Here is an 11,338-nt window from a genome sequence, read left to right on the forward strand (position 1 = left end):
CAACGGGAGACCGGATCTCTAGACAACACATTAATCCACAGCCCACAACTCTACATGTCTTCTCAATGAGGAAAAATACCTCATCAGTGAGGGGTCCAAAAGGCCCAGACAGGGTATCAGACAGGCCCCGGAACTGAGAGACGTGCGTGTTTTCTCTTCCAGACGTGACACGCTTTTTTTTTTAAAAATGCTCCCAGACTGTAATCACTGGCAAGTAACACTGCTGCTATTTACATTAGCTCCCTCGCTGATAGCTAAAGTGTAGCGTAGCCATCACTGTTGATTGTTTATGAAGTCTTAATAATATAGCAGGCGTCGCTGTAATATCAGTCAACAAAGTGCTTGGTCCACGTGGTCAGTGGTTCATAACAAACCTCTCTGTTCTAGCCTACAAACTGCACTGGAAAGGCGGTAGCTGGTGGTCTGGAGATGTTTGGACTACAAATCGTCGATATAAGACTGCAACTACACTCAGCCCCGTGGGTTCCCCTTCTCTTAGTATCCCATGATTCCTTGGTGTCTGTGACCTCGCGGAGCACGGGAAGAAGAAGCCGAGCTCGGTCACGCTGTATGCAGGAGGTGGTGCTGCTGGCTGGTTAACTATTGCTCACTTGTACATCATGGCTGCTTCGAAGCCAGTCGAGCCGCAGTCTGGGACTGGACTACCCCGGTGGCAGCTGGCCCTGTTAGTGGGGGCTCCCATAGTACTCGGAGTCGGGGCGGTCTACCTATGGAACCGCAGCAGGACGAAGGAAAAGAAGGGGACCGGGGAGCGGAAAACACCTGAAGGCAGCGCCAGCCCCGTGCAGGGCCAGGACGGCGAATCTCGATCCGGCCGAGAGCAGGAGAGCATGGTGACGCTTCTGCCGCCCTCATTTCACTCTTACCACATTAGCATGATGGGTGTCCGTGCAGTGGGTACACTCTTCTGACTAACGGTGTCATTGCCATAAAAATACAGTCAAGGACATCGGACGTTACCGCCTCCAAGCAGCTGCTCTACCTCCGCAGTGCAAGGCCGGCAGCAGCCGGTCCACTGGAGCCAGATTAGCTTATGCTAATCGCTAGAGAGCTAGCACTCAAGCTAACAGTAGCTAGGTCAGCATGCCTGGCTGCAAATGTTTGCGTCAAAAGACTTGAAAAACGTCCGTATCTGACGCCAAAATTCCCGATGCTGAGCGGTAAAATAGATATCAACCACATGATAATAATAATTACCCGAAATGAGGTTTGAGTTTTGTAACTAATGTTTAGCTGGCTAAGGCTGCTTTCCCAGAAAGTGACGTTGGGCGGGGATGGTTCGAGTCTGTTTTAGGTAGAGACAGTGTAGCAGCCAAAGGTGACTGTCACCTCATTTACTCTCCACTGTCATGCATAATGTCCTCAGTGATGGGCTGTATTTGCTAAACAGTGTAATGAAGCCAGTGCGTTTTAAATAGATGTTAAACATTTTCGGTTTACTTTCTGTTACATGTACATCTTACTAAAGTTTTTACATTATCTTAAAACGGTGTGACACACATGGGTAGGACAATTCTAACTGAAATGGATGAAAGACCAACGTTTTATTAGGTAGATACAGAAGTTTCTGTTCTTAGTTCAGGAAAATCATCAGGACCTTAATAAAACACATGTTAAACTCTTTTGTTTTTGTAAAGTAGGATTTATTTACTTGAGCGAGAAATTCATTTTTGTTTATGAAATAGACGTAAATAACCAAAAAATGCACATATTTCTGTTAAGTATGCCTGTAAGCCATTCCTGGTTATGTGTATAATCAACCCTGATGTCTTTTTTGTGGTCATACTAAATATTAACTTTCGTACAAACTCTGTTTTTGCCTTACATACTTTGCTGCCACATATTTCCCAGTATAATATTAAGAAATTATGAGTGGCTCAAGACATGGCACAGGACCTACTGTGCCTTTCCAAAGGCCTCTAAAATGATCACACTAATTGCTCTCGACACAGTGTAAAAGTGTAGATAAGAGTTCTGTATTTATTCTACCGAAAGGAAGCATCCAGGGTGAAATTACCAAGACTCTGCATGCTACTGAGGTTTTGGGTGAAATTAATTGCGTGTACTTAAAGTTTTTGGTTGTATGCTGGTGTTATGTAGAGTGGGGAAAAGCATTTGTGCATGCAGTGCATAATCAGGCATTCAGTGTGCCCTTGGTGTCAATAATTACTGCAGCAGCTCACCAATTTGTTCGGCAAACCTCAGACTGTCGGTCAGTTGTTGCGTAGTTGTCATAAATTTTTTTTGTTTCCTTGGTCACGTTTCCAGTTTATTGGACAAATCAATAATTGTCCTTCTCTCTCTTTGTTTTTTCATTTAGAGTCCTTTGGATCGGGCCCAAGCATCTAAGAACAAAGGCAACAAGTACTTCAAAGCTGGAAAGTATGAAAACGCCATACAGTGCTACACAGAGGCCATTGCTCTGTGCCCCACAGAGCAGAAGTCGGATTTGTCAACGTTTTACCAGAACAGAGCTGCAGCCTACGAACAGCAGGTTGGCACAACATCCTGTAAACTATGCAGAAGTTGTTGTAGAGTTTAAAAATAATTAAAGGCACATTTTCAGAAGCATAATGTGTACACTGAGCTCCAGCTACCCCAGTTTAAGTGTTATTACTGTTCTCAGTTAGATATTGTCCCCAGAGATGTTCACTAGGTTAAGCTGGTTGGGTTGGACCTAAAATGGCTTTAGTTAAAAAGTCCTGCTGTTCTCACACCCTGATGGCATGCTAAATGAAACAAACTGTGGTTTCTGTCGGCTCCTGCAGAAGCAAACGGTTCGTGTTCTTTGGACAAGATTGTGTTTGAGTCTTAACTTTCCTCTTTTATATTTGAGGATTTACCGCACAAAGTATCTCATTTTGTCTCAGCGAGAGGTTAAAGTGATCTCTCATTGAGACACAGCAGGGATGTTTCAAATTAAAACTTAACTGAACCTTTGATTTCAGATGAAGTGGACAGAGGTGGTACAGGATTGCAGTAAGGCTGTTGAGCTGAATCCACGCTATGTGAAGGCTCTGTTCAGGAGGGCTAAAGCTCTGGAGAGACTAGAAAACAGGAAGGAGTGTCTAGAGGGTGAGATGTTTTTATAAAAATGTTTGTTCCAAGTTTAACTTTTGAGGTGCAACTCTCATTGACAGTCTGCTGCGTTTTTCTCCTGTGATCTCCAGATGTCACAGCGGTGTGTATTCTCGAGGCCTTCCAGAACCAACAGAGCATGCTGCTAGCAGACAAGGTGCTAAAGCAGCTTGGGAAAGAGAAGGCCAAAGAGAAGTACAAGGTGTTTGTTCACTTTCAGATAGAGCTGGGCGATATGAGATTTTTTCATATCACGATATGTTTTTTTCATTTCAGGCGATAACGATATCTATCATGATATAAGCCAAATAACTATATTTGTAAGATTTAAATGTGCCGTTGCTCACAAGTAAAATGTGAAATAATCAGCAGCTTGTTTTTATTTAAATATTTATTTCCCATAATAAGTTCAACAGGGTAGATGTACTTAAGGAACATAAGACTTTTTCAGATAAATAAAGGCAAATATTGCAAACTACACAAAAGGCAGCCGCTAAAGCGTTTAAGTTTCAAAATAGAACAAACGAAACAGACTAAACTGTCAATTCCACTTAGAAACAAAATATTAATTCTAAAAATAAATCTTAGTTTGTTTTACAGAAGAACAGACAAAACTGACTAACTTTTGTCAATATCAAATAAACTGAGAACTAAAAGGAAATTCTCAATCTCTCCTTGTTGTATAGCTGAGCTTTTCAAACAGTTTTAACAGTTACTTTAGTCTGACAAAAGCCGAATGACGAATTAGCGCTTCCAGTCAGAGACTGAGGCTACGTCCACACGTACACGGGTATTTTTGAAAACGGAGATTTTCCGTTTTAAAAAATAATCCCGTCCACACATAAAGGCAGAAATGAAGGAAAACGCTGCTATGAACATGCCAAAGCAGCAGGTGGCGCTAGATTCCTAACCGTGCAGAAATGTTGGCCAATCAGAAGTCTAGAAGCCTCGGTGGGAAAAAGTAAACAAAGCTGGGGCATAGAAGCAGAACCGAGTCGTATGTGTGGAGGGACAGTAACTGTGTGTATATGTAAGCATTTAAACACTGCAGAGAGTAGAATTAACAGTATTGTAGAAATTCATTTCACCGAAACAATAACGTGGCGCACAGTGTGACGCATGCACCAGTTTATTGTATTTCCAGACTTGCTTTCGGCACAATTTACAGTGCAGCTACTCTGTTTTTTGTCAGACTTGAAATAGCCGAAATACCTTCACACTACGGAACTTCTGTGGCTCTTCCGTTCGACAATCTCTCCGGCATTGGAACCATCATCTGTTTTCTCTTCGGTCACGCTCGGTTGATTTTTCTAGTCGGCACACTCATTTCCTCCATTACCCGCTGGCTGCTTCCCAAACAAACACACGTGCGGCTTGGCACTTGTGCTGTACGTAACAAGTCACGCGACGTGACGCTGCGGCTGTGATTGGTTCGGCTCTGCGCTACTTAATTTGGATTGGCTGACCTTTTTTTTTTTTCTTTTTTTTTTTTGAGGACAAGAGCGGCGAGGTCTATCGCGATAGCTTAATTTCTCTATCGAGTAAAAGTTATATCGCGATACATATCGTTCTATCGCCCAGCTCTACTTTCAGACACTTTTAGTTTTCTTTGCCTTTATCTTCACATTGAACTTTTTTTTTCTTTTTCCCAAAAACATTTTGTTGCAGAACCGTGAGCCAATGATGCCTTCGCCTCAGTTCATCAAGTCGTACTTTAGCTCCTTCACTGATGACATAATCTCCCAGCCTCTGCAGAAGGGGGAGAAGAAAGACGAAGACAAGGATAAGGAGGGCGAGGCAGCAGAGGTCTCAGAGAGGTTGGCATATCTTCTTAATCCAAACTTTTTTCATAACCTACGGTTTCTGTTGTTACAGAACAATGTAAAGAATCTGTAGCACTGTGTTTATTTATGGCACCATTCTTGAGAAGAATAATTCAAATCTAACCTGCATGTTGTCGCACGTATTTAGACTAACGAAAGCAGGCAGGCTTAATTAGACTAAAGTTGTCATGGTATGCTAATTTAAAAACTGGTGGTGTGTGCTCATTAGGAGACATTTCTGTAGGTAATAGTTTTCCCTATATGCTTAGCTCTGGGTACCTGAAGGCAAAACAGTACATGGAGGAGGAAAATTATGACAAAATCATCAGCGAATGCACCAAGGAGATCGAGTCAGGAGGAAGATACACCGCTGAGGCGCTGCTGCTGCGCGCCACCTTCTACCTTCTGATTGGAAACTCTACTGCTGCTCAGCCCGACTTGGATCGGGTCATCAACATGCAGGACGCCAACGTGAAGGTACAGACGATTTATTATTGGGGTATTTTGGTTGTTTGTGTGGAAAGACTAAAAAGTCAAATAACGGTCTCGGGTAATTTTATTGTACTTCTTGCAGAATTTTGCCTGACAAGCTAGGTTTTAGCCAGAAGATGAATAGGCTTACCAAGTTGTGACTTTGGGAGCATGCCTGTTTTTTAGATCACATAATTTGTAAGCTCCAAAAACCATTTCTTTACAGGAGTCTTAAAAAGCCTTCTGTACTCTTATCTGAACTTTACAGCTGAGGGCCAATGCGCTGATCAAGCGTGGAAGCATGTACATGCAGCAGCAGCAGCCAATGCTCTCTACACAGGATTTCAACATGGCCGCAGAGATCGACACGAGGAACCCTGATGTGTATCATCACAGGGGGCAGGTACGAGTGAGGGTAAACTAGTAACCTGCTGTTGATTTGGTGTAATAACTGTTAACATCCAGTTATGCATGTATTCTCTCTCAGCTGAAGATCCTGCTCGACCAGGTGGATGAGGCAGTGGTAGACTTTGATCAGTGCATCCTGCTCAGGCCTGACTCTGCTCTGGCGCAGGCACAGAAGTGCTTTGCCCTTGTAAGTAACCAGATAAAGGCAAAGTTAAAAGCAGTGCGGCTCTTCATATGTAACAATGCACAGGTTCAACCACTATCTGAAACTATTCAAAAATCACAGAAGGTAAGATTGTTGGAGAGATCAGTCCACATCAGCACTGATTCAGAACCGGCACACACCAGCAGGGTGTAGGCAGAACTCCACAGGTCACCCTGCAGTCCCAAAGTGATGGTGACAAAATAAAAGGGACAACAAGACAGTGCAGGGTTCCTTAAGCCTTTAGACGGTGTGTCTGAGTAATCTACATATATAATATTATAAAGCAGCGGCCCCCAACCACCGGTCCGTGGCCTGGTCGTTTGGTACCGGACCGTGAGAGTTGAGGCTCGGGTGTGAAAGTTATGGTTTTCAGGGCTTTTATCGTTAACCCGGTTTCCCTGGGTCTAATCTCGTGTTGTAGTTGTGCGTCTTATTTTGAAAGAAATATTTACATATTACCATAGCGACCAGAGTACATTAAGGGGCAGAGAGGAGGATGTTACTCTCAGTGTTGTTGGTGCGTTTTAGGAGGACGCTGCTAATAAAGTTACACAATTACACAGTGAAGTCACGTTTATTATTATTGTAGTATTATTATCGTATCATCTTATTTTGTTGTATTTATCCGCAACAGCTTAAAGGTCTGGCATTAAACCGTCCATGGCACAAAAGGTTGGGGAGCGCTGATATAAAGTCACAATAGAAGAGAGAATTTTAGGGTAACTTTTCCAAAATAGCAGGAATGGCTAATGGTATGAGGAGACCTGGAAGATATGCCAGAAGTCTTTGAAAGTTTGAATGCAAGTCATGTTTGAGATAAAGCCTGAAAAACCTGCTCTCTGGTCCTCAAGCATATCCCACTTTTCACTGATCACTTTCAGTTTCCTCTTAATGGTCTGAGCGTCCCAGTTCCTGCTGTCTGTAACTGCCTGATTTTGCCTTAAATGTTTAATTATTTCTATTCATTATATGATCATATGGTGATTTTTGTCTGTGCCATTTATCATTTTCATTTGACTCTTCTGTCCTTCAGTACAGACAAGCATATACTGGAAGTAATATTTCACAAATACAGACAGCCATGGATGGCTTTGAAGATGTTATCCGGAGGTTTCCAAAATGTGCAGAGGGCTACGCTCTCTACGCTCAGGTATGCTCGGCTGGAGATGGATATAAACAAAATGTGACAGGCTGTAGTGTTGCATTAACACATGAAATAGAAATACCGTGTGTTTCTGTTCTGTTTTAATACTTGTTTGCAGTCTTCTATTTCTCTGTGATAGCTTATTGTAACAAAACTTCTTATCTTGATTTGGCCAACTCCTCATGATATGTATTCAAAATAGCCATAAATCCTTAACATTTCCCACATTTGCTTGGAAATGTGGTTAATATGTGCACTGATTTATTTTTAGTAATTTTGTGAAAGCATTATAATCCTGTTGGGATGGGAAAGTGTCGCTTTCATGCCTGGTGGGCACGTTTTTACCAGTCCTCCTGTGTACTTCTCAGGCTTTGACTGATCAGCAGCAATTTGGAAAAGCCGATGAAATGTACGACAAGTGTATTGAACTGGAACCAGACAATGCTACAACATATGTCCACAAGGGGTAAGGGTTTCTCCCCTGTTATGTGGCTATATTGATCCATATAATGTCTCTGATTTGTTTGTGTAAATGTGACATGTTGTTTGCTCTGTCTGCAGTTTGTTGCAGCTTCAGTGGAAACAGGATCTCGACTTGGGTCTCGACCTGATCAGTAAGGCAATTGAGATCGACAACAAATGTGATTTTGCCTATGAAACCATGGGAACCATTGAAGTTCAAAGGTGAGTCACACAGTATGTGAGTGTTTGTTCCCAGGGATGATTTCTCTGCTGCTTTGTAATGTTTTCACTTGTACAAAGATAAAAATGGTAGCATGCTGGTATTTCTGTCAGGATGTTTTTAGGAGTCCCATAGTGTGCATTTTTCTTCTTTATAAAACACTAAATGAGAGAAAGCAGTCAGCTGCTGCGCTTTGTGCTTTTGTGTTGCCCCTAAAGGAATATATTTGTACCATTTTGAACAGACTGGTTGAAGTGTTACAAACATCATGTTTGCGGTTTAAGGATCTGATTCTTACTTCAGGTGTGACAGGTTCCTGGGTCTGGATGAGCCCTTGTTAATGTTAGGAAAAGGAGGAATAGGAAATATTGTAATCGTGTAACCAGTCTGTCTCAATCTAGACTTGCCCGTGGTGGGAGGCTGTGGGCTGGGGTGGGCATCTTAGTATTCCCTCAACTTGCTCCCTGTAAATTGGGGCTTTTCACGATTGACAAGAGGTTTTTTTTGTTTTTTTTTTTCCCCCTGCACCTTTGGGTCAGGGAACGGGTGCTGACTGTCCTCTGCACTCGCCTAAACAACAGTTCAGCGTATCGGGAGCGCCTCAATGCTGAAGCTGCTGTACTGAGCTGTGGTCACAAGGTGTTTGGCGCCTGTCGTGGGCTGTCTGGCCCGTTGCTAGGAGCCATTCGATCTGTATACAGCCGTTGCAAGAGCTTGGTATGCTTAGCCGACAATAAGTCGAACTCATTCTTGGTGGGTGTTACTCTACCACGACTGCACTTTGTCACTGATTCTGTTCATGATCTTATGGACAGAATTTCTAGGTGTAGCCAAGTGAAGGAAGGCTTCTGCTTGGGCGGTCTCAGAATCTCATCTCTGCTTTTCTTAGATGATGTGGTTCTGTTGGCTTTAGCAGGTGGTGGCCTCCACCTCGCACTGCAGCAGTTCACAGCCAAGTGTGAAGCTGCAGCTCCACACTCGGCTTAGTGATCTTACATTATGGGACTCTTTTGGGAGTAAGATGATGCCTCCAAGAACTTAAAACTCTGATGACTGCTATGGAAACACAGTCCCTGGGAAAAAATTCCTGTGGTGGTAAAAATGATCAAATCTACACATTTTTCAAGTGCTTGGTATAACTGGAGTGTTTTCTTTTTACAGGGGCAATCTTGACAAGGCGATCGAGATGTTCAACAAAGCAATTAACCTAGCGAAGTCAGAGATGGAGATGGCCCACTTGTACTCGTTATGTGACGCCGCCTACGCCCAGACAGAAGTGGCGAGGAAGTACGGGCTGAAACCTCCGACTCTGTAACCGTTTTGCCAATGGATCGCCAATCTCAGTCTTCATTGTTGAATCTAACTGTGTTAAAAGTGCAACTGTCTGACTTCACTTTGATTTGTTAAAAAATAAATACTGGATGATATGGGGGGGAATTTGAAAAAAAGGACAAACCCTGAATATATACTGTTTACGTCACACTGAAGGGGATTATTTTCATGGAAACCAGATTTGTACTCAAAGTCAAACCGAGGCTATGAGCCTGGTCTCTGGTAGACTCAGTGGTTTATCAGGATGTGGGGTGGGGGGTGGATTTTAACCAACACCGCCCTTTATGCTGACACTTAATTCCACAATGGCGTCATTGTCTTTTTTTTTTTATTTTATGGCTCAGAATGAAAATAAAGGTTGTCATTTATGGAGGGAAAGTGTAGATGAGTGAGACGTATACGTGTCAGAAGATGTAGAGAGAATTGAAATGTTCAGTCTGTTGAACCCACAAGGGTTTGGAGACACTTTTAAATCGACAGACAATACTGTGAGAGCTTTATAGTTCCAATGGACTGTTCACTTGTTACTTGATGCTGATCTAAAGTGTTTGTGTCCACCTACTCCCATATTGTAACATACAGTATCAGTTCTGAATGCAAGATTAAAATTATAGTCAAATGTACAATGTCTGTATTGAAATGCTGGAGTTGATCCCAGGATACAAGCCTACAGAGTTTAGGCAAAGTTTTTTTTCTTTCGTTTTAAATGGTGGGATTGCCTGTTTGCTTTTTTATATACTTCGTGCAGCATGTTCACTTTATAAATTAATGTAAATGCAATGCTCGTGCTGTCTTGAACACTAGGAAAACCCTTTTTGAGGCTTTTGTTTTTTTGCAGAACACTGATTAGACAAACTTAGCCAACTTTGTTTTTCGTTTTTTTTTCTTCTTTTTTTAAAAGAAGTTGCCTCTTGTGTCAGAAGGGTATTTAGTGGTTTTTCCCCAGCTCATGTAAATTGGGAAACCTGATTCTTTTTATAGTTTCTGTGATTTTTTTTTTCTTCTTCATGCTACATTTACTTTTGACTGAATACTTAACACGTTGGTTTAATTCTAATTTGCTTTTTTCATCTCTCCTTTTCAAACAACCCGAGCCTTATTGTCTCCAGCCTATGCAGCTCTGAGAATCTCTTGGTACGGTGTGTGGTTTGGTTCTCAAGTAGCATCTGTGCACCACTGATGATTGTACGTCTGGAGCATTTTAAAAAAAAATGCAACAAAAAGCTCCCGTTCTCTGTGACATTCATTAGTCTCACCCCCAGTACACTATCACTGCATGTGTGGTGATGCCAAGGAACCAAATCATGCATTTTGAGCTGCAGCTGGTGAGACGGACTCCAACTAAAACCATATTTACTTAACCTTCAGAACATGGATGTGAACTAGATTTTGGCTGTTTGATATCACTGACATTCTGCATCTACCATACGTGTGGTGACCAAAGTGAAAGAATGAGTCCTAATAAAGTTATAATTCTTGGAATGAGTTTTACATCTGATCATTTCTGTTCACCCGGATTGTGCAGCACATTGTTTTTAAACCCCTGTAGTTAGAAACTAAATTTCGTTCTGATTATCTGAAACTTTGATAGAATTTTACAGTTTTTCTGATTTTCTTGCTAAGTAGCACACGTAAGTATTAAAGATATGTCTATTGAACAGACTATAGAGTCATTTCATAGTATTTCCTAAAAGGCCTCACAGCTGACCTTCCCAGATCTGTTTAATAGGAATTGTGCAAACTTTCCTGTGAGGGATTTTATGAAGACAGGGCTGTTTTTAGATCTTTTTCTGAGGGGCCATTTTAAAATTGCTAATCTATTAAAACACTTAAGCGTGACCTTTCAGATGCTTTAGGGTAAAGCTCTGGCACCATAAATATGAATGTGGACTCTTGGGACTGCTGCTCCATGACGAAGTTGAAACCCCTAAAATATTTGGATGTCTGACCACTGACAGCAGCTCCTGGATATCAGGACATCCTACTGATATTACATTGGATTGATAAAAAACATCACTGTGATATTTCCCCAGACAAGAAATACAATTTAACATTTCATTAAGAGCAACTTTCTGTTATTATTCGAGTCAAAATGTGTGATGGTGTTTGCTCTCTGTGCAGAAATATTTTAGGAACAGCTGTTTGGGAGGTAAGGATATAACAGTGAAGTAGTT

General features: G+C 41.9%; 1 protein-coding gene across 1 annotated transcript; it reads left to right on the forward strand.

Annotated features, from left to right (window-relative positions):
- Positions 1-513: 513 nt before the first annotated feature.
- Positions 514-10,646, forward strand: tomm70 (translocase of outer mitochondrial membrane 70). Its single transcript, XM_085245889.1, has 12 exons — positions 514-854; positions 2,342-2,515; positions 2,970-3,096; positions 3,192-3,301; positions 4,768-4,916; positions 5,192-5,399; positions 5,662-5,796; positions 5,881-5,988; positions 7,040-7,156; positions 7,519-7,616; positions 7,712-7,834; positions 8,994-10,646. Exons 1-12 carry the CDS (start codon positions 621-623, stop codon positions 9,145-9,147), a joined length of 1,737 nt encoding a protein of 578 aa, XP_085102015.1. The 5' UTR covers positions 514-620; the 3' UTR covers positions 9,148-10,646.
- The last annotated feature ends 692 nt before the right edge of the window (positions 10,647-11,338 follow it).

Source organism: Mchenga conophoros, linkage group LG15 (assembly GCF_057382185.1).
Source record: "Mchenga conophoros isolate Kocher_MC1m ecotype Shallow Benthic linkage group LG15, M_conophoros_male_GT1.1, whole genome shotgun sequence".
Lineage (NCBI taxonomy): Eukaryota > Metazoa > Chordata > Actinopteri > Cichliformes > Cichlidae > Mchenga > Mchenga conophoros.

Bases quoted from the DNA above. Each gene is read 5' to 3' on its own strand.
- tomm70 (XM_085245889.1), top strand. From the start codon at position 621: ATGGCTGCTTCGAAGCCAGTCGAGCCGCAGTCTGGGACTGGACTACCC. The intron at 2,516-2,969 runs GTTGGCACAACA...CTTTGATTTCAG, and splicing joins CTGCAGCCTACGAACAGCAG to ATGAAGTGGACAGAGGTGGT. The intron at 7,617-7,711 runs GTAAGGGTTTCT...CTCTGTCTGCAG, and splicing joins ACAACATATGTCCACAAGGG to TTTGTTGCAGCTTCAGTGGA.